At 59.6% G+C, this 22,454-nt stretch overlaps 1 protein-coding gene across 1 annotated transcript in view; it reads right to left on the bottom strand.

The window, feature by feature from the left end:
• Window positions 1–22,454, bottom strand: part of Dnah17 (dynein axonemal heavy chain 17) — a 95,986-nt gene that overhangs the window by 61,028 nt on the left and 12,504 nt on the right. Inside the window, exons 12-24 of the mRNA XM_048796640.1 lie at window positions 21,939–22,134; window positions 19,883–20,029; window positions 14,711–14,819; window positions 14,071–14,174; window positions 13,311–13,451; window positions 12,052–12,195; window positions 10,615–10,797; window positions 8,253–8,507; window positions 7,081–7,250; window positions 6,302–6,524; window positions 4,955–5,071; window positions 4,755–4,841; window positions 2,775–2,927 (exon numbers count right to left, since the gene is read on the bottom strand). Coding sequence (XP_048652597.1) covers window positions 2,775–2,927; window positions 4,755–4,841; window positions 4,955–5,071; window positions 6,302–6,524; window positions 7,081–7,250; window positions 8,253–8,507; window positions 10,615–10,797; window positions 12,052–12,195; window positions 13,311–13,451; window positions 14,071–14,174; window positions 14,711–14,819; window positions 19,883–20,029; window positions 21,939–22,134 — 2,029 coding nt within the window. The remainder of the gene's footprint in view (window positions 1–2,774; window positions 2,928–4,754; window positions 4,842–4,954; window positions 5,072–6,301; window positions 6,525–7,080; window positions 7,251–8,252; window positions 8,508–10,614; window positions 10,798–12,051; window positions 12,196–13,310; window positions 13,452–14,070; window positions 14,175–14,710; window positions 14,820–19,882; window positions 20,030–21,938; window positions 22,135–22,454) is intronic.

Genomic DNA, 22,454 nt, shown 5'->3' with positions numbered 1-22,454 from the left:
GGCCCCCCCCCCCGCGCATACACACGCGGAGAACGCGTGGGCTAAGAGGCCTCCAGCTGGGCCTGACTCCCTCACCTGCTGAGTCTCGCCTCACCGCGGCCTTCCTGCTGCCCATCAGCCCACAGAGCTGCCACAGGAGACCCCGCTTGGACCTGCTCCCGTGGCGGGTTTCCAGGCTCCTGCATGGCCTCTTCCCCCCAAATACCACCCCTCCCCAGCCGCTCTAAATCCCCACTCCCCTGGCATCACATGAAAAAGGCTGTTTATGGTTTTTAACAAGTTGCCCGTTTCCCCAGTTCTCCCAAGATGGAGCAGCCCTGCGGGTTCCCTTCCCGTCAGAAAGCTGAGAGCCCCTGGGCGTGTCACGGCAGATAAGCAGTGAAAGGAGGTCGCTGAGGTGGGTTCCGATGGCAGGAGAGGGCAGGCCACTTCCCTGGCCGCTCTGGGGCATGAGACCCAGAGAGCAGACAGGCAGCTTCTCAGCTGGGGCGGGGGGCGGTGAGAAAAAGGGTGGGGGACTTTACTGGAGTTTAATTCGGGGAGCTCAAGGAAGGCTGGGGACGCAGGAAATCACATACAACCAAGTAGGGAAGAAGTCCCCATGCCACCGCTGCTCCTGTGTGGCGGGGTGGCCTCTCAAGCACAGAGGGGTAAGGGAGTTAAAGGAACCACGCTATTAGGAGGACTGAGGCACGTCTGGGGACAGACACCTAGAGATGAAGCACTCGCCTGGCTACAGATAGACTATAGGAGACAAGTCCTACAACCTCATGAATTGACACAGAAAGCACATTTGAAAGGATCCAGGACCTATTCATGATGAACACTGAAAATAACAGGGACAGAGAAGAACTTTCATGACTTAAAGAATTACAGCTAACGCCACACATAATAGTAAAGTGCTTTCCCTAAGGCTGGGAATCATGCAAGAATGTTTGAACCCAGCACTCTTATGCAACATAGCACAGGAAGTTCCAGACACCACAAAAAGGCAAGAAAGAGAAATAGGAAGCCATGAAAATTGGAAAAGAAAACCAAACTGTCCCTAGGTGCAGACGACATTATTGTCTTCGTAGAAAATCCCTAAGGAATCTACCAAAACCCCTAGAACTGCAAAGTGAGTTCAGTAAGTTCCCCAGGTGAAAACAAACACAAAACTTCATCCCATTTGCATAGGCCAGATCAAAAGAGGGAGCAGACACTTAGGACACAGTGCCATTCACAATCCCTTCAAAGAGAACATGAACACTGAGGTGTAAACGTGACAAGTCATGTAGAGGGTCTCTATGTCAAAACCACAGAATGCAGATTAAAGAAATGAAACAGGAGCCAAATAAATGGAGAGACATACAATGTTCATGGATGAGAAGGCTCGGCACAGTAGACTGATTCCAAAGTTTCCTAGAATATTAAACAACCTTGGCAGAGAAAGTCAAGTGGGAGGACTTCCTCTGCGTGGTATCAAGCCTGGCTGGACGGGTACAGTAATCAACCCTGGGTGGTTCTGCCGAGGAACAGGCATGAAGATCAGCACAACAGAACAGAGACCCCGCCCAGCTGAGTCAGGCTCAGGGGAGGGAGGACCCATAGCTTTTCACCAACAGTCCTGGGGCTCCAACACGTCCATATGCCAATCTGTGAGGGTCCACCTACATCTGGAGCTTCAACCTAAGTGTAAGACAGACAACTTCTTGGAAGAAGTCACAGGAGAATGTCTTTGGGATGGAGGCAACGAATCAACCTATTGATCACTGAAGGCACAATCCATGAAGGGAAAGGCTGATAAAATAGGTTTTGTCACAGTTAAAAGGTGAGCTCAGGACCGAGAGGAATCTTTGCAAACCACACATCCGACCCACGGCCAGTTTCTAGAATAAACAAAAACCTCTCAAAACTCAGCAGTAAAAGACAAGGACAAAAAGGTCCAATTAGAAAGTGGAAAAACCGATGGCAGCTCATTGCAGAGAGGACAGAGAGGGCAAGTGAGCACATGGGAAGGGGCCCATCATCTTGAGTTGGTAGAAACGCAGATGGAAGTCACAGGTCTTTCCAATAGACCTGGCGTGCTAGGATCAGGATGCCTATGTCCCGCCGCCCCCAAACCCCAGGTTCAAGTGTTCAGACCTCACCCTGAGGCCATGGTGGGTGGGCTGATTAACCCCAGGGTGGAGCCCTCCTGAGTGCGATGAGTGCCCTAATAAAGGACTCCTGAGAGACCTGACCTCTTCCACCGTGCCAGGCACAGTGACAGTGTGCCATCTATGAGCCAGGAAGCCACCCTCATCAGACACTGAATCTGCCCTGACCTTGGACTTTCCAGCCTCTGAACAGGAAGAACTAACTGTTGTGCATGAGCACAGCATTCCACCTGGTGTGTGGCCGCTGCAGCTTGAAGGGACCAAGACATGCAGCGTTCCTTACCTTTACAACGCCTTTAAAAAGAGGTGAGATGTGAGGGAGAATGAGAGGAGGAGGAGGGAGGGAGGAGGGAGGGAGGGAGAAGGGGGGAAGAGAAGGGGGAGGGGGGAGGAGGAAAGGGGGGAGGGGGAAGAGGAGGAGGAGGAGGTGGCTGGAGGAGGCACAGCAGTAGAGAGAGGCCAGAGGACGCCCGTCCCATAAGCAGCAGGGTGCCCTGGAGGACAATCCGTCCCAGGGACCCGGAGACCAGCTGCCGCCCTCTTGCCACCCGAGGCCCCAGAGCAGCCCCTTGGAGCCGGGCAGCCCCACGCGGAGCCCCCCTTGGTGTCTCTGGGCCTGCCTCCCCTGCCACTCACCATGACGATCATGTCCCAGAGCTCCTTCAGCAGGCGGACCTCCTTGTGGCAGGCTTTGAGCGGCTTGTAGTCAGGGACAGTGACCTCAAACAGACTCCCGGATTTGCACAGCGCCTCCATGATGTCCTCCATGGCCGCGATGCTCTTTTGTTGCTGGGGAGGGAGGGGCCGGCGGGGGCCGTCAGGGCCGGTGCCAGCCCCCTCTCCTGCCCCTCTCCTCCCCCGTGTCCTGACACTGTCCTCCAGGACAGCGCTCCACTCAGGGCCCCAGCAGACACTGTGCTCTGCTGCGAGCCCCGGCCCTGGCTCTGGAGCGCGGGAAGGGGCCACCTCGGCAGGCCTGGCCCGGGCGTTAGGCGAACCGTGCAGGTGCCTGGTCTCTTCAGAGGTCCCCTCTGACTTCCCAGGCCCCCCTTTCCATACTGTGTTTTTATCTTATTAAAAGTGACGCACTGATGCTGGCTGGCCTTGACAGTCCGAAGGTCTAGTTAGGCCAGGGAGGAGAAAGACTGCCCTAGACCCTGGCACCAAGTGCCGCTGTCTTCGCCAGCCTCCACACCCGCAGGTTTTCACCCTGGGATTCAACCAAGTTGAATCCAGATGTTTGGAAGACCGAAGATGTTTGGAAAAAAGAGAGAGAACCTGGACATGCACTGACCGTGTCCAGACTTACTGCTTCCTGGTCAGTTCTCTATCTACTGCAGTGTGACGACTATTTGAAGGCACTTACAACGCATCTGGTTGATCACTAGTCTAGAGGTGACCTACAGGGGTGTGCGTGGGTTCTGTGCAGACACTGCAGGTTCCTACGAGGGACTTGGCCTTGTTGAATCTGGCACCCACAGGCCCTGGAACCCATCCCCCTGGGTACTGAGGGACGATCGTGTGTGTGTGTGTGTGTGTGTGTGTGTGTCCCCGCCACACATCTGCACGGTGCACAGCTTCATGGGACAGGTAGGGACAAAGCTGGTTCCTGAATGTGGGCACACCACCTGCACAGCCTTCCTGGCACATGCATGTCAGGGCCCAGCCTGCCCTGTCACTCACTGGAGGCCGTGGCTTTGATCACATGGCTGTCAGTGCCCCCTCCCCCAGATCTCTCCAGTGAGTTCCGCCTGGGCCCTGCAGATGGACCGCTCTGGGGGTCGGAGGGAAAGAGTGTGAGCAGATGCCACGAGGAGGGAGCGCCCCAGCCCTCTGGAAGGACGGGCCTCAGAGCTGGGCAGCAGAAGAGCAGGGCTCAGGGCAGGGGAGGCGAGGTGACCACTGGACACCTTGGCGTCCGTGTCTGTGTAGCTCGAGTGGCTGCTGAGCGAGGCAGCCGTCTGGGCCCCGGGCACCTGACCTGCTCTTGCCCACAGAGCCCCAGGCTGAGTGGGTAGCCAGCCCCACGGACCTGTGAACTTCTACATTGGACACTGACCATGGACTTGGGCAGTGGGAATGCAGTGGGGACATGTAGGAATCCTGGCATCTGGCTGGACATGGTGGGCCAGAGAGAGGAAGGGGTCAGGGATGGAAAGTGAGTGTTAGGCCCGGGTGACGAGGCCCAGCACGGGACAGACACGGGACCAGCCAGGTGATGCCAGGCTGAGGGACAGCAGGTCTGTGAGACGGCCTGGGGCACGGGCCTGAAGCACAGCTCTAGGCACTGCCACACAGCGTGGAGGTCTGTGGGGGGGCACGCTCCAGTTTGCATGTCCACATGTACATGTATGCACGATCGTGTACACACGCACACACCTATACTCATGTACACATGCACACACATGTCCTCACGTGCACACACCTACATACACGTACACATACATGCACACGCATACACACACGTACACAGATGCACACTCATGCACCTGCATGCACACTCGCGTGCATGGCCCCGAGGCAGGCCCTGCTGAGGCTCTTTCTGGACGTGCAGGAGTGCCAGCTGGAGGAGGGCCGGGGCTGGTCCAGGCCGGCAGCTGGCTCCCCATGACCTACCTTGTTGAGGGCCTTGTAGGGCTCGGGGCTGCTGAAGGAGAAGGGGGCCTCTCTCCGGAACTTCTCCCTGAACTCCTGCTGCTTGATCTGCAGGAGAGCGGTGCAGACGCGCTGGCCCAGGCCCACCCCAGCCTGGCATCCCTGAGGGGCCACAGCCACACTGCCCCCACTCCAGCCCGGCCCTGACCCCGTCACCATACCTCGAATTGCTGGCACTTTCGCCGCAGGATGCCGACCTCGTTGGCCTGCAGGGGAGCCACGTTCTGCTTCACCTGGATGGCCAGCTTCTTGGTGTTGGCCCACTGCTCGGGCAGCTCCTGCGGGGCCAGGGCAGGGGGTCTTTTCCTTTTGCTTTTTTTCTAAACTTGCTGTTGTGAAATGATCGCAGACTCATGAGAAGCCGCATAAGCGGCCCCGTGGACACCGTGGACGCTGGGCCGTGCACTCTGCTGCCCGGGTGTCGGAGCCTCCCCTCCCCTCCCCCTTCCTATCTGAATCACATGCACACGCGCGTGTGTGAGCATGCGTGTTTGGGGGTGTGTGGTCCTCTGCCGTCTTGCCCCAGGTGGCGATCTGGGTGACCACCACCATCAAGGTAGGACTTACCCATCCCCTTTCACCTGCCGCCTGGCACCCAGGAAGCTGCCCTCCTTCCCGACCCTACCCCTCCAGGATGGCTGTTCTCTGTCCTGGCAAACGCTGCCCTTATAACCATAAAAGGTTTTAAAGGAAGCAAGCAGATTCCTGGCCTGTGAACTCTGCCTACAAACGGAGGGGCCGCCCTGCTTCCCCGGGTGGACCAACTTAGGGTCTGCTGCAGCAGGGGCTCAGGCACTGCCCTCACATCCAGGGGCCCCACGTGTGGCCTAGGAGCCCCGCGGGGCTGACCAAGTGCTCCCATTCACAAGGTCCCGGAGGGCCTAGGACATGATGGCAGAGCACCACTTGTAGTCCCAACCTGACAGGCCCATGGCAGGCTCTCAACAGCATAGGGTGGCCCTGGCCACCAACCCCACGGGGCTACAGGGTCCTTCCCCTGTGGCTCCTGGGAGCAGGCCTCAGCCCGGCAGAGTTGGTGCCTGGTGGACAGGACATAGAGAAGAGAGAGAGAGGAGGAGACACAGGCAGGTCTGGGAAGGCTGGTGTCCTTAGTGGTCTCTGAGGAGGCTGGGCAGTGCCAGCTCCTGGCCCAGGCTGCCCACACCTTCTTTGATGCTGACAACTGACCACCACTCCATTGGCTGTAAAGTGCTGTGTGAGGGCAGCTTCTGTCCCCGCTCCCTGACCACCTCCTCTCCAGGGGTCCTCTGTGACCGCAGTCTCCCTCCACCTCCTTGATGGTGGACCCAGTGTCAGGAGAAGGTGTGGGACACGAGGACACTTTCAGCCCAACAAGACCATCAGATGGGACCCCTGGACCCTGGAGCTTGCACCGGAGGCCCTGACCTCCAGGAAGCCTCCTCTTTCCCCCGGGGTCTGAGTGCCCCTGCCTGGTGCTCTGGGACGCTGTCTCCACTGAGGCGGGCGCCAGGGCACAGGGCGCCTACCTGCAGCTTCAGGTGGGCCTCCTCGGGCAGCTCCTCCCCGTAGGTCCTGAGCAGCTCGATGGTCTGCTTCAGGGGCTCGAACATGCTGTCGGTGGCCGCCTGCCTCTCCTTGACCTTCATCAGGTGCCCCATCACCTCCACCAGCCCGTCATAGTCTCCCTCCTTGAGCGGCTTCTTCAGGCCCAACTGGGACACCTTCATGAAGGCTTCCAGGTCCGTGAGGCTAGGGACCAAGGGAACCTCGGTGACAGGCCCCCAGCTCCGGGGCACCACACTGGACAGGGACTGGAGGCCCTCCAGAGGAGGGGACAGTGGTGAGGGGACCTGGCTGCCACGCCAGGCCCTGCCTGGAGCAGGAGGGCTGCTGGCCCCCTTTGGTCCCCTGATGTCACCCAGGCCCCGCCAAAGTAGCTGGAGCTGATGTGGTAGTCCCAGCTGGAGGCCGCAGCTCGGGGGCCTTTGCTGGCCGCCTGGGTGGGCTGGCTGTGGGACACCCTCTCTGGTCAGCGTGCCCGTCACAGCCCGACTGCTGCCAGCAGTTCAGTTCCTGGGCGTCTGCTTGACGTCAGCTTTCCCTGCTGGGCTCTGGGCCCCCCAGGGTTTCCCTGGCGTCCGACGAGGACACTGTAGTGCTCCATAAACAGGGGTTGACAGCGGGGACACCACCTGCAGGAACCTGCCCTTGCTGGGTGGCTCAGGGCCCGCCCAGGATGTCCTGGCTTCCTTCCCAGCCTCCCCACCGGGGTGGGCAGCGGAGGGCGGGCTGGGTGCCTGCCCACCTGTTGATGACGTAGTCGCTCAGGTACCGCTTGAACATGAGGCTCCAGCGCTTGATGGTGTTGAGCAGGGCCTGTTTGAAGGGGCGGCAGTCGCACTGCAGCCAGCCGTGGAACACCTTGGCGCTCTCGCACTTGGACACCTCCTCGTACAGCTTCTCGTAGGAGTCGATCTGGAAAACCAGCCGCCGGCCATCAGGATGCCGGCCGGCCGCCCTTGACCTTGGGAGCGGCCACCGACAGCAGAGGGCAGCTGCCCGGCAGGCGTGCTCACGGGGGATCCTGGTGACAAGGTGTTTTCTCCCCAGGGGGCCTTCTAGCCCCACATTCAGGGTGGCCTGTCAGGGGACAGAGTCGGATACACCAGGAGCAGGAAGGGCTGGGAGCTTCAGAGGTGGTCACAGGCTCCGAGGGACCCCGGGTCCTCCTTGGGGCTCTCTAACCACACAGCTGCAACCCCCCTGAGGGCCAGGTGGCACTTGCTCACAGGCTGTCTCTTCGCTGTGCCTTGGGATGGCACGGGGAGGGGCTCCTTGCTAGGCACATCCCTGACCTTGTGCCTCTTGGTGCTCTGACCTCTGGGGCCTCCCGCGCTCCCCACATGGGAGGGCGCTGGGCTGCAGGCAGCCATTCCCGGGCTCTCCCAGGGCCTGGCTCTCGGGATGGGTACCCCGGCCCTGGCGGAGTGCTTGCTGAGGCCTGGGTTGATCCCCAACACCACACAGGCACACTGTCCCCTGCCCTCAGCACCCCAGGGTGGCCCCAGCCCACTCAAGACAGCCACTGAAGCCCTGGGCCTGTGGGGGGAATCATGCTGGCCAGCCCTGGGCCTGCCTGTGGGGGACGATGCTGGCCAGCCCTGGGCCTGCCTGTGGGGGGACGATGCTGGCCAGCCCTGGGCCTGCCGACTGCCGGGTCCTTCCCACAGACTGCAGCAGGGCTTCTTCTGCCCACGTGACCCGTGCTCCCCCACCTCCCGACCTGCCCCGGGGCCTGGGGCCTGCGTGGTACGCCTACCCCTCCTCTGCACACTACCCTCTTGGTGGTGACTGTCCCCTGATCTAGGGGCCTCAGCAGACCTGAACGACAGCGAGACCATGTCTTCAAGGGTGACACCGGGCTTTACACCAAGCCCTGGCGTCCTTGACTGGGAGACTCTGGAGGCCTGGGCACACCTGCTCCTGGAACTGCGTGAGGGCCGGCGGCGTCTTGGGCGTGGTGATGTCTGTCCGAGTGTCCAGCTCCTCTGCCGTGGGCACGTGCCCGAAGATGAGGAAGTTCCGCATGAACTCCTGCAGGTCGTCCGTCCAGAGGTAGGAGTACCTCTCCATGGAGTCCTGGTACTCCTCCGCCTCTTTCATGGCGTTGATGACCAGGCCGGACAGCTCCTCCCGCATCTCGATGAGGTCCGTCTGGTCTTCCAGCTCCGTCTGAAAGCGGGCGGGGGAGGCCGGGGGTGAGCCGCCTGCCCGCCCGCCCACGGTCCTGACAGATGTCCCTCCCTGCCTTGGAAGCAGCTGTGGGTGGGGCAGTGGCGCCCAGCTCCTACCGCTGGGGACGGTTTTGACGACGGCGCGTTCTCTGGGGAGACTTGCCAGTGTGGTTTCTGCCCCCAGGACCCGGATGACTCCCACCTCAATTCCCTCGTTCCATTCTACTCAGCCCCTGCTGTGTGCCCTGTGCTAGGGTGGACACGGGGCAAAGGAGGGCCCACACGTGGTGTGCTGTCCAGGTGCAGGCACAGACTTCCGTCAAAGAAGCACAGAAACAACACCTGCTGGCTCTGACCCTTGCTCTAAGGTGTGATGCGGAGGAGGTCAGGGAATGCCCCTGAGAAATGACCGCTGGGAGGAGAGCTGATGGCAGGCAGACAGAGAGCAAGAGAAGCAGCTCTCCAGGCAACCACCCAGCATGTGCCAAGGCCCTGTGGTGGGAAGAAGCAGAGTGGGGAGTGGAAAGCCGTCTACCCCTGGAGCCTGGAGCAGAGCTCAGGAGGCCTGTGCTGGACTGGATCTTTTCAGTTTAAAGTGACAGATCCAACTCAAGTGGTATGCAAAAAGAGACACTTGGATCACGTGACCAGCGAGTCCCAAGGTGGTGCGTGTGTCTTCGTGAACCAGGTTTTATTTTCTGTCTCTTCTGGTGTCCTGCAGTGTCGCGACCTCCCTGGTGGAGAGAGGCTTCCTCCGGGAGCAGTTCCTACAGCCACCGAGGCACGGCCTGGAGTGGTCTGTCCTGAGTAACGGGCCAGTCCTCAGTCTGTCCTCGGGTGTGAAACTCCACCTGGGCCCCAGGGTGGGAATGGGGGCCCCAGGGTGCGTGTCTCAGCTTTGGGGCACCCGTCTTGGGTCTGCTTCTCAATGACTGTGTTGGTCCCTGGCTGTACCTGAGCCCAACACTTTGGCCAGCACTGTGGACCCCACTGGTCAGCTGGGCCAGTGGGAGCTCCCTCCAGCCGCCAGGTGGCGCCAGCTCCCCAGACAGACAGGCTTCTCCCTCCTAGCAGTCCCCCTGCAGGGCCACCGTCCCCTAGGTCCCTAGGACTTTAGGCTGGCAGCCTGGACCCCACCATGCTCTCAGCTCCAAGGTCTCCTGCTCCGTCCCTGTCTGCCCTCACCCCAACTCCTCCAGGCTGCCCCATCAGAAGCACCCCTGGGATTCTCCGCCACCCATGCCTGGGTGCCTGGGCCTCTGGCTGTGGGTGCCTGACCCTGCCGCCATCTGCCAACCGTGTGGCACAGGTCAGACTCAGGCTGTCTCTGCCCCTAGCTGGCAGGCTTTGAGAGACCCTTGGTACCACAGAGCCCTTCAGTTCTGCAACATCCCGTCCTCGTGTCCCCAGTGTCTCTGGGATATCCTGTGTTTGGGTGCCATAAGAGCCCTGGTGGGGGCGGCTAGCTCTGTCCACAGCGGCTACTGGTCTGGGGAAACTCGGGTGCGGGTGGAGGGTAGCCCCCAGGCACCCCACCTCCAAGGGCACTTGCTTGTCTTGTGTGTGCCAAACTGTGGCGAGCCATTCTGAACTCTGGGACAGGTTGCTGTGCTCACGGGGGCCAGGCATGCCACCTTTCTGTGACTCAGAAGTCACAAGCCCGACTCGGTCTGGAAGATCCTCCCGCCCGTCGGGAAGAGTTCTCAGCTTCCCCGGGAGTCAGCGCTGTCCTCCTGTGTCCCCACTCACCTCACCACACAGGCAAAAATGCACACGCGCGTTCACAAACACCAGCACACAGACTGGAAATGCCCGAGGGCGGGGCGATCCCCAGAGTGGACCCACGAGCAGCGGAGACCACATTCCCCACATCCGGCTAGGAGTGACACCCAGGGGACCAGAGGCCCCTTGGGAAGGACGGATTCAGGGGAGGGAGGGAGAGAGGGAGAGAGAGTTTGCAGTCCTGGGGACCCTTGGGAGAGAAAGCCGGAGCCCCTCCTCAGGGCCACTGCTGTCACTGTGCTGAGCTGGGGGCGCCATTCTAAACCCCAGAGCAAGGGCTGCCCACACAGGGAGAGGGCAGGCCACAGTAAGCCAGGACTGACCTTGTAGTTCACCTTGCCCTTGGCCAGCCGGGGGATGAGTCTGGCCACGTTGTAGATGTCATTGACCAGGCCCTCGATCAGCGCCAGGAAGCCACGCTCAGAGCCCACCTCCAGCGACGGGTTGAAGGTCAGCCCTTCATCGTTCAGCTCCATGTGGATCTCAAACAGGGGCGCCACACTCTCCTGAAACAAGGGGTCGCAGTCAGGGCCGTGGCTCTCCCAGCACCGTCCTTGGCACTGTCCGAGGTGAGGTTGAGGGAATGCCCTTCTCAGTAGGGGACAAGCGCAGGCCCTGGGACCCAGCATCGCAGGAGCAGGCTGTGTGGGGAGGCGGTGCCTGGGGAGACGGTCACTTGGTCCCAAGCCCACAGCTGCTGACCATCCGCTGTGTGGCCTCGAGAAGGTCACTGAAGTTTCAGTATAAAGCAAGGGTCATCAGTGTGGAGGGTGGGGACAGTCGCTGCCCTGTCCCCAGGTTACTAAGACTGAACCAGAGGACTCAGCCCTGCTGGCCACCCTCACGTCCCCCAGCTCCTGTTGCCAAAGCTCCCCGGTGGCCGCAGCCCTGTCTGCTCCTGGAAGCCCTGGTCTGGCCTCCTGTCACAGCAGAATGGACCGAGGAAGTCACGAACCAGCCCTGGGGACCTGCGCTCATCTACTGCCCTCCGTGGCTCGAGCATCTCAGGGCCATGCTATTCCTGTGGGTGACTGGGGGCTCTGACCTGCCTTACTGGCAGCCTCAGAGCCACTTGGCAGTCACCATAACGCAGGGGAATTGGGTGGGGAGAGGGTCACCCTCTTGGAGGACCCGGGGGCGTCTCTTGGTGGAGTGAACCAGGGCTCCCTCTTGTCTGGCCTGGTTAACACACCACCTAACAGGGGATGTGCAGGTTCGTGGCCAGTGTTGCTGGCAGGATCCTGGTCCCCACCAACACGTGCAGGGGATAGCGGTGCCTGCTCTGCCCCTCCTGGCCACAGGTAGGACCATTCTCTCGGATCCATTTAGGTTTTTTCCAGCTGATTTGTGCTATTGGCAGACTGAGGTGACTGGGTATTCTGATTTTAATAGGCAGATTTTTATAACTGTGGGTTTTTGTTTTTTTTTGGTACCAGGGATTGAACCCAGGGGCACTTCACCAGCGGCTCACACCCAAGCCCTTTTAAAATGTATTTTATTTAGAAGCAAGTTCTCGTAAAGTTGCTTAGGGCCTCGCTAAGTTGCTGAGGCTGGCTTTGAACTCGCGATCCTCCTGCTTGAGCCTCCCAAGACGCTGGGATCACAGGCATGCGCCACCGCACCTGGCAAATCTGTTTATCTAGAAAAAGAAACTCCATACCATGGTCTCCCAGCCAGACCTCACCTTGTGTTATGGGGAGAGCGTGTGCACGCCCCCACCCTCTCACACCCACACCTCGGGGCTGGTCCTGACCACTTACATCCAAGGCCATGTTGTCCATCAGGTAATTGAGAGACTTGCGGATGAAGTACTCGAATTCCTTCAGGACCTTGGTGTCGATGTAGGAGACGTAGTCCTTCCAGGGCTGGCTCGACGTGTCTGCTCTGAACAGCTCTGTGTTTTCCTGCAACAGCGTGTTGGTGTCAGCTCACGGTTCAGTTCAGAGGACTCCCTGGGCCACCTCCATCCTTGTCCTCAGCGTCTCTGAGGTGCCTGACTGTGTCAGGCCGCTCCCTCCCCCTCCAGCCAGGTGTCAGGGATCAGCTTTGACACCCCCTCCCCTAAGGCCCTCTTGGAGCAACCCCTACCCATCTCTGCTGGGTGTCCACCCTGTCCCGCCCCCCGGCATCCCTCTAGCCATCTGTTCATTCCCACAGTGGCACAGACGGCCACTCTGAATGGTTCTGTCCTTGGTCAGCATCCACTTTGAGGCCCAACTTGAGAAGAGCAGGGTTGGCTGTCCTCTCCAGTACCACACCCCTGGACCTGGCCGTGTGCATGGGCCAGCAGGAGCTGAGGGAGGTGGGTGGGCGGGGCTGGGGTTGATGGACAGAAGGACAGGCAGTCCAGCTGAGTCGTTCCCTGGGGCAGCAGCCCTCAGAGCCACGAGGAAGAGACACCAGAAGAGCCACACGGGCCACCTTCCCAGGGGACCGGCGGGGCCTGCATGTGACCTGCCATCAGAGCCCACACCGTTCATCTGCACACGCTCCGGGGAGCCCCAAGCTGCCCTGATACTGTCTGGAACTCCAGGAGGGAATTCTCTTTTCCAGCTGATGCAAAGCCCCAGTTTTCATGGCTCCCCCCGCCTGTTGGTGCCCAGGTGGAGCGTCCCGTGGTGCCTGTGTCACCCCCTCGCGTGGCTTTAACTGTGCTGGCTGGAAGCACCTCGTGCCTGTTCTGCTGCCCACCCTCATAGATGGCAAACCCGGGGGATGCAGCCTGACCCTGGAGAACAGGCTGGTGCAGAAGGGAGGTCACTTCCCTGTGCCAATTCTGTGCAGGGCAGGAATGGGTTCCGATCCCTTGGACAGAGGAGGGCAGACACCCCAAGAGTCAGGCTTCCCAGCCCAGAGCCCCAAGGCCGGCTGTCCTAGGGAAAGTCTGTCTTAGGTTAAGGACAGGGGCTGCGGTGGCACTGACGGCGGGTGCTGCCCGCGTTACGAGCTCTCCACCTCTGCCTTCTCTCCCGCCCTCTGTGAGGGGCAGGCCAGTGGCTCCCCAGGACCTCGCGCTCACCGTGACCATGGCTTGGATCTTGGCGCCGGCCTCCTTGACGGCCGTGTAGCGCTTATTCAGGTTGACTGTCCTCCCGTCCAGGTCCAGCAGGGCCTCTTTCTTGTTGTCCTTCCTCTCAAACAGGGGGTTGGCCGACCAGTCCTGGAGGGAGGGCGAGAGGGCGCAGGACCTGGAGAGGCTGTGACTCTGTCTCTCGCCTACTTGGGGCCCTGGGCATCTCGGCCTGACTTCTGACAAGGTTACCTGGGGGCCTACCTCATCCAAATGATAACTGAATCAAACACAAACATGGCACTGGGCAGTGGTTTTCGCCCAGGACTCAGTGGGTCCGTCTGATGGGGGAGGAAGTGACAGAGGTGAATGATAACAGAAAATAAGTCTCACAGCAAACCAACCACGGGAGACTTGGAATGGGAGCTGAGCTCCATCGCCCGCCATCCACGGGATGAGGTGGACGTCCTGAGAGTCCGGCCCGCGGCTCACGGGAGGCGGAGTGCTGCGGACGCTGTACTGGGCCGTGGCCTGTTCCTGAGGGCCAGAGCCTGTCCCATCCCTCTCTCTAGTGCCAGCCCGGCACCGTCAGTCCTCACCCTTGTGCTGAGCTCAGCACTTGGGAACAGAAGCCAGTTCCAGAGTGACATGCTGCACGTCCAGGGCGTTCCATGGCAGGGTCCCCTGCTTTCTGCCACATGCGGCCCTGGCCCTGGGCCTCCCTGCGCGCCCTGTCTCCTTCCCCGGTCCTGCCCTCGGGTCCGCTCACCTTCATGGCCTGGGAAATCCCTTCAGTGTTCTGCTTTGCCCTCTGCATCCTGTTCTGCAGGTCGTGAAGAATCTCCCGCATCTCTTGGATGTACTGGAACACATCTGAAGACAAGCAGACAGCAGTGTGACGGGAACAGCTCTCCAGGGGCCCTGGGCTACGGCTGGCTCCCCAAGCCCATCTCCTGCTCGGCAGAGGAGAGCAGCCGACTGCCTTCCCCCCAGAACCCAGGACTCCTGGGGTTGCAGCCCGGCCCTGGGCTCCGGCCCCTCCAGCCATGAGCAGAATCCCAGGGACCTGAGCCTCCTTACAGAGCCGCCTGGGCCGGAGCAGCCGGGGAAGAGGTGAGCCCTTCCTCTATCTCCAGGCCGCCTGCAGCCGGCTGAGACGTGTTTGTGGGCTTGTTCTCTCTCCCCCGACAATCCCCAAGAGGCCTGTGCCCAGTTCTGTGTGTAAGTGACACCCATGGGCCCTTTGGGTCAGGGCAGTGGGTAGAGTGACCCTGGGCTCTGGACCCCAGCCTGGCACAGCTGCAGCTGCGGCAGGAGGCCAGGAGGTGCCGGTGCCGCTCCTGGGGTGTCTCAGGACCCGCGTGGGCAGCTGGGACCCCGTGGAGCCCGGCAGTGGGTGGCCTGGGTACCTTCGCTGTTCCAGAACAGCGTGGTCTCAGCGCTGGACAGCCTGTTGTCGATGGCTTCCAGCTCTGACTTGATGAGCGGGTACTCCACGTCCATCACCGTCGCCTTGATCTGCAAGACAAGGGCCTGTTCCTAGCCGGGCGGGACTTGGACCCCGTGAGGGAGAGGCAAGGCGAGGACTCGGGCTTCTCCACACCCGGCTGGTCACGAGCATGTTGTCTGGGGGAATTATATGTAACTTATGCTTCAGGAGATTTCGGTTTTTACAGTGATTTTTGTGACAAAGGATTTGCGTCGCCGTGGGAAGAGATGCGCCCTGCGGTGTGAAGCCAGAGGCTGGCCTGCCCTGACTGTGTGTAACTGGCTTAAGTCTGGGCTAGGCAGCTTAGCTTCACTGTGACCAACACAACCAAGAACAACCACCTGGAGGAAGGAGGGTTTATCTGGGGCTCGGGTGTCCGAGGCCTCAGTCCATGGACGGCCACTCCACTGCTCCGGGCCTGAGGCGAGGGGAGGGGCAGCGGAAAGCTGCTCAGCTCATGGCGGGGTCAGGAAGCAGGGAGAGGGGAAGGGCCCAGGGCAGATGCTCCCTTGCAGGGGACCCGCCTCCCCCAGCCACACCCCAGCTGCCCAGTTACCACCAGCCAGTCCATTCAAACTAGGGTGGACCGACTAGGCTGCAGCCTCACAGTCCATTCACTCCCCCTCTGAAGACTCCTGCGGGAACAGGAGCTTTGGGGGACACTTTGCATCCAAAGCTTAACAGAGTCTTAGAAAACATCCAGAGAAGTGCACGTGGATGACGGGAGCGTTTCTGGGCTCTGACCGCCACCCCCCTTCTCAGGGGTCTAAGTCTGGTTATGAACAGGGGATCCGGACCTGCAGAAAAGCTGTTCACATAGTTAGCAGACCCGGGTTCATGCCAGGCGGGTTCTGTGGTCTTGATTCGGCTCTGCCCTGCTCAAGAAACTACCGAACACTCGAGACCCCAAATCCACAAGACAAAATCAGAACAAGGAAGGAAGGAAAGGAAGGCTGTACACAGTTCTTTTGTTTTGTATCAAATATTTATTTTTTAATTGTAGTTGGACAAATACCTTTATTTTATTTATTTGTACGTGGTGCTGAGGATCAAACCCAGGGCTTCACATGTGCTGGGCAAGTGCTCTGCTGCTGAGCTACAACCCAGGCCGGTACCCAGTTCTTACAAATCATCCCCTTAAATGACCAGCGCCTCCTGAGTTTTGGAATAGCCTTTCATCGAGCAGCATTTTGCTTCATGTGTGGGTCCGCGTGAAGTGAGGTGAGCTCACACAGGGTTAGAACTGGACAGTCAGCAGGGCGCAGCGGAGCAGGCCTGTGATCCCAACAACTCCAGAGGTTAAGGCAGGAGGATCGCAAGTTCGAGGCCAGCCTCAGCAACTTAGGAAGGCCCTAAGCAACTTAGAGAGGCCCTAAGCAAATTAGCAAGGCTTTGTGTTAAACATAAAGAGGGGTGGGAAAGTGGCTCAGTGGTTGGTGCCCCTGGGTTCAAGCCCTGGTTCCCAAACGAGAAAACAACAAAACACCGAACGCTGATAGTTTGCCTTTCAGAATGATTTTTTGCATAAACGTGGAACTTTAAATGGTGATCCCCTTGATGTCCCTAATGTTTTCAGGCCGTGAACTCTTAGAACAGGTGGGTAAGGACAGAGAAGTAAAGCTTCAAGGCCGTTCCCCATGGAAGACCAGGCAGCGCTAAGAGGAGCGTCTGTGGGTGGCAAAGCAGGACTGTGAGCAGGGGCCACCCTTCAGGGCCCAGCTCCACTGCCCTCTGCCAGGACAGTGGCCGAGCTCTCACTTAGAAGATGCGTCCGTGCGGGACAGCTAACACCTCTCCTGGGTTTGTAGCCTCAGCTCTGTGTGTGGCATTCAAGAAGGGGCCCTGATACAGAATTCAACCACTGGCCTGCAATAACTGGCCCTGGACCAGGGTGGGGGGCTGCTGGCTGATCAGAGTCTGGGGTCCCATGGCCTGCAGTGGACCGGTTGGACATCGTGAGCTTGGCTGGCTCTGTTTGGAAATAAAGTAGCAGGTGGTCAGTTTCTTTATTTTATTTTAAATACTGTTGTTGATTTTCCCCTGATTACACGGTCACTGTAGGAGACCTCTGGCCCTGGGGGAGGGCCGGGAACATTTCTCTGCCCCCTACTTGGCTTCTGTTTTCTCTGCACCTTGGCTGGGAGCTGCTCCAGAGAACCCAGGGAAGGGTCCTGGTGAATGTGGGTTCCGGGCAGCTCCCTTCACAGCCCACAGTGCCCGAGGACAGTCCGTCCCACTCGACCTTGAAGAGCCGACATCAGCGTGCTTTGGGCTCAACCCGTGGCAGGCCACCTTTCGGCCGTGGTTCATTCTGTGGCGGTTTCACGGTGGTTGGTATTTTGACCACTTTCTGTGACAGCCATCCACCAAGCTTCCTTCTGCCCCGGGCTTCCCAACTGCTCCCGAAGGCGCTGCCACCCATGAGAGCGGCTCCCCGCCTCCCAGCCTCAGCCTTGGCCTTCCTGGTTTCTGGGGCACCCAGCGCAGTGCTGGATTGGGGGCACCGTGGAAACCTGGGGGTCTGTGGTCTCCATCTCCTCCACGTGGCACTTTGTCAGTGAGTCCCCTTGGGAGAGACGTCCTTTATCTCACGATGTCACCCTTGCCACTCCTTGTGGCACAGCTCCATTTGTTGCTATGGCTCAGGCAAGGCTTAGCAAGGGACCCCACAGGGCGGGACAGGAAGTGGCCACAGAGAGGGGGCTGGGGAAAAGTCCACACAAGGGCCCCCTCTCCTGGGCACTGGTTCCTCTCATCCCTTCCTTCTCTGCTCCTGCGTGCCTCCCAGGTGACAGGACGGGGGCTTGCCTCTCCCCTCCCTGCGCCCCAGCACCCACAGACACATTGCTCTCTGGGACTCACTCCAGATCCCCAGGAACCCAAGGGAGAGCATCTGTTTTGCTCCTTCGTGGTGAGGTGTGTGGGATCCTAAATGACGGCTCCCTGTGATGCCCAGCCCCAGTCCCTGGGACTCCTGGAGCTGTGGCCTTGCAAGACGGGAGAGGAATTGCAGGGAGCCTGTGGGGGGCTGGGCTGTCGGCGCCGTATGCAATCTCGGGAGGGAGGCAGGAGAGCTAAGGAGGAGGCCCATGACAGGGGAGCAGAGCTGGAATGCAGAGCCTTGAAGCTAGGATGTGGCTGCACAGTCAGTTTACCTGTCACTCGCCAAGCTGTGTGTAGGGGAGGCCCAGGCTAAACACTGCATCCGGCCACTTCAGGATGGGATGAGCATTTGAGTGGAGGACTCAGGAATTCAGGGGTCCTCCCCAGCAGGGTGGGCCTCATCTAACTTCTTGAAGGCCTGAGTGGTGGGTGCAGGGTGGTGGGCTCTGCCCCCTTTTCCTGGCTCTCTGCTCATCTGTGACATCGCCTCTGCTCTCCTGCTGTCGGGCAGGATGGACATCACCTGCCCCCTCTCTCAGGCCCTGGGCTCACACTGGCTTCCAGGCTCACCAGCTCGCAGAGAGCAGGAGTGGGGAGTTCCTGGCCTCTGTCGCGACGGGAGACAATCCCTTGCCATGAATCTCAGGTCCAGCTCCCTGTCCCATTGCCCCTGCTCTCAGGAGAACCCACCCAGGGGACCATTGGCCAAGCAACATGGCCGCCCTTCAGTGCTGGAGAAGCCAGGGACACACACTGTCTCCAGAGCCACCTCTGGCCAGCACCTTGACTCCTGCAGAAGGTACAGGCTGTGGACTCCTGACCTCAGCCCCAGAAGACCAGGGGTCTGAGCTGTTTCAAGCCACCTGGTTCGTGGTGCTGAGCTACAGCAGCCGTAGCAAACCCATACTGAGTTTGCACCTGGCCGTCTGCTGTGGGGGGCGGGGGTCAAACCTGGGGTCCAGGGGGCACCTGTGTTAGCTTTCCCTCATGGTGACAAGATGCCTGGGGGAAAAACCAACTAAAGAGTATCTATTATTGTTGTTGTTGTTATTATTATTGTTATTTTGTGGGACTGGGAATTGAACCCAGGGGTGCTCAACCGTGGGCTACATCCCAGCCCTCCTGAGTTTTAATTTTGGAACAGGGTTTCCCCATGTTGCTGAGGCTGGCCCTGAACTTGGGATCTTCCTGCCTCAGCCTCCTGGGCTGCTGGGATTACTGGTGTGGGCCAGAGGAAAGGTGTATTCCATCCAGCTTATGGCTCCTAGGGTTGCAGCCCTGGGTTGACCCAGCTGCTTTGGGCCTATAGGGAGGCAGGAGGCTGCTCACCTCGCAGCAAGAAGCGAAGGGAGAGAGCAAGAGGCTGGGTCCCACGCCCACTGTTCAAGGGCACACTCTGTGACCCAGCTTCCTTCCGGTGGGCCCCACCTCTTGAAGGTTCCGTTCCCCCCACCCCACCCCCACCCCCCTAGCGCCATGGGCTGGGGGTGTAGCCCATGGTTGAGCAGGGGATGCTAAGATCCAAACCATAATGTCTCTTTGCCACCCTGCAGTTGGGGTCTCTAAGAGAGGGGGTGCCCAGGACAAAGACAGGCGTGTTGTTCCGTGCTTCACCCCCAGGCCTCCCAGGCTCCCTCTGAATCCCTCTGGTCCTTCCACCAGGAGGAAGGTGCTCTGAGCAAACAGCCTTGTCACAGCCCTGTCACCAGGAGGCACTGTCTGCCAGCCTACCGATTACCGCAATGGCAGCCTCTTTGTGACTGTGTGCCAGGGACCCAGGTCTGACATCAGGGGTCCAGGAATTCTTGAACACAGAGCTGCAGGTGGACTGGTCACGTGTCCAGGCACCTCCCCGCTGGCCAAAGCCCCGGGAGACCGACAGTCCCAGCCTGGGTTCCAGAAGCCCCTTCCTCCCCCAATTTAAGAGAGGAATGGAAGTACGTGGCCTTCACGTTATCCAGGAGATGTTTAGGAGAGGAAAGCCTCTCGGATGAACTGCGCAGGCCTGCCGAAGCCCAGCCGAGGGACTGCATCCGTCACCAGCTGCTTCCGGTCCCCACCGTCCTTGCACACATGACCGTGAGGGCTGGAACCACGCGTGGTTATTAAGACACACTATTTGTTCTCTTCTGCGTCCAGAGCTCACCCCCTGCTTGTTCTCAACCAAAGCCAAGACTTGGCCGGAAAAGCACACGAGGTCGCAGCCCACCTGATTGTACCAGCCCACGATGAGCTCCAGGTTCCCCACGAACTTCCGGAAGGTCTCGTTTTCAGAGAAGAGGTGCTCCGCGCTGCCTGGAATCTCTGTTTGCTGCTGGAAATTCAAATACTTGACTTCTCTCAGGACGGCCACCAACTAAACGGCAAATGAAGATGAAAGACCATGTTGGCAGGGAAGCTGGACGCAGCGGGAGCAGAGGTGGCCCCGGGGGCGTTGGCGGGAGGCCGTGTTGGCCATGCCCACCTCCCTTCCTCTGGCCTCTTGCTCCCCCTCGCCCACCCAGGCTGTTTGGAGCAAGGCCTCATTGAGGGCTTCTCCTGGGTCCTCCTGGGGTCCTTCCCCTTCTCTTCCCAGCTGGATTTGATGCGGGGGATCGGGGTGACCCTTCCACTACTGCTCTGTCCCCCAAAGCCATCCCCCATCAGGACTGGATAACATCTCCGTGCTGCTGATTCCATCCGCCATGTCACATGGCCTCCCAGTGTCCTGGCCACTCTGATCACTCTCTTGAAAAATCTGGGGATGTCCATGTTGGAGAGCCAGAGTGTGGTCCTTCTCATCTGGTCTCATCTGACCTCAGGGCTTAAGATACTATCCGCGTGTCGATGCGCCCCACAGGGACGTCTCCAACCCCAGCTTCTCTCCCCACCTCCAGACCCTCAGACCCACCCGTCAACGTCTGCCCTCGAATGTCTGACACCTCAGATTCAATGGGCCAAACAGAACGGCCGAGCTTTCCCTCAGCCTGCTCTGCCTGCCCCTTGTGGTCCAGGTCAGCTGATGGTCGTTCCATCCTCTGGTCACCCAGCCCCAAACAGTGGGCCTGACCTCTCTCTTCCTTCCTACTCTGTATCCAGGCCTTCCAGAACCTCGGGGCACCGCCGTGGCATCTAGCCACTCCTCACCACCTGCCTTGCCACCGTGTGCCCAAGCCACCGCCCACCGGGCTGGGCTGTCATTTCCCACCTGCACTGAAGCAGAGGACTCCCAGTCTCTGTCCAGCCCTCGTGGAGAGGGGTCTTTCACAGATATAAATCAGGTCAAGCCTCTCTGCCATCTGGCTCAAACCCTGACCCTATCTTTCAGTGGCCCCTGAGGCTTCTCCCTCACCTCTTCTCCACCGCCTCCTCTTTGTCCACTCTTCCCCAACCCCACTGGCCTCCTTGCTGGTCCCAGAGCATGCTGGACACACTCCCGCCTCTGGGCTTTGCTGGGCCCTTGGCTCAGAGGCCCTTGGCTGTACCTCTGCTTGGCCAGCCCCCGCACCTCTGGCAGACCTGGACCACACCTAAACCTGCACCCCCCAGCCCTCCTGTACCTCTTCCCCAGCCCCCTCCTCCAGCCCTGCGGACCTTCTTCACTGCCCTCCCCGTGCACCTGCTGTCACCGGCTGACACGTGGGTGGTATCCCTGCCTCTTTGTGCTACTCCCCCCCCCTCTCTCTCCCCCCACGTTCCCTTCGCCTCTTGCAGATAAACTCCAGGAGGGCAGGGCAGAGACCTTTGATTCTCTGGTTCATTAATTTTCCCAAACACATGTACACAGTAGGTGCTTAGTAAATCTTTGTGGAATGAAAGAACCAACGGATGTTAGTGAAGGGGAGTTTCCCTGCCTCCCTGGTATTACCCCCACACCCCGACAGGACGGGCCCCAGGAGGCCCCCGCAGGAGCTCAGCGCCCCCACTTCTGTCCTCTGCACACCCAGGCTGACCAGGTGACAGCTCACTCGGGTGAATTCTCCCCCACCCTTTTATTAAATTTTCAAATTGATGTTTCCTCTTGGGATCAAATGTAAAGTGACCAAGCTTTAAAGAGGGGCATTTTTGAGGACACTACTGTTTTGCCTCGTATCTCAAATATATCCTGGACATACTGAAAAATGCTTCAAAAATAAAGTGGCATCAACAGCCACCTTCACAAATGAACGCTGTTGGTGGGATGGGCCACCTCAGTGCCACAGTGGGCCCTGGGCTCCTCCTGTCCCCCCCAGCTGGACTCCTAGCTCCTGGGTGACGGCTTCCCCGCTGCCTGCCCCAGGACCCACCGCCTTGCTGAAGTTGACTTGGAGCAGGCCGGTGGTGGCGTGTCGCTGGATCAGCGGCTGGCCCAGGTTGAAGTGGCAGTCCTCGTCCACCTTATCCACCCACTGCTTGTAGACCTTCTCGCGGTAGCTGCGCAGCAGCTCCAACATCTCGTCGTATTTCTGGTAGATCGTCTTGGTCTCCATGCTGGACATGACCCTGGAATCAGAGTTGGGTGGAGCTGGAAGCCACCAGGCTTCCCTGGGATGGCTCGTCTCGGCCAGCCCCCTGCTTCTTCGAGGCTGATGGGCTGATGGGCTGAATGTTCAGGTGGACAGTGGCCAGACCCCGGCATACAGCCAGAACTCAGACCCACAATCTGTCACGGCCAGCCCGGGAGCCAGCCCACCATCATGAGGCCCCAAGTCCAGGAAGGCCACAGTAGCCCAGGTGGCAATCACCGCGGAGGGCGAGGGTTGGACGGATAACCGCTTCCCTAACCAGAGAAAAGCCATCCTCAGGTGACTGCTTCTAACCAG

Source organism: Marmota marmota, unplaced genomic scaffold, assembly GCF_001458135.2.
Source record: "Marmota marmota marmota unplaced genomic scaffold, marMar, whole genome shotgun sequence".
In the NCBI taxonomy this organism is placed as follows: domain Eukaryota; kingdom Metazoa; phylum Chordata; class Mammalia; order Rodentia; family Sciuridae; genus Marmota; species Marmota marmota.
Note: the sequence above shows the minus strand (reverse complement) of the source record. Positions and strands in the feature narration are given on the sequence as shown.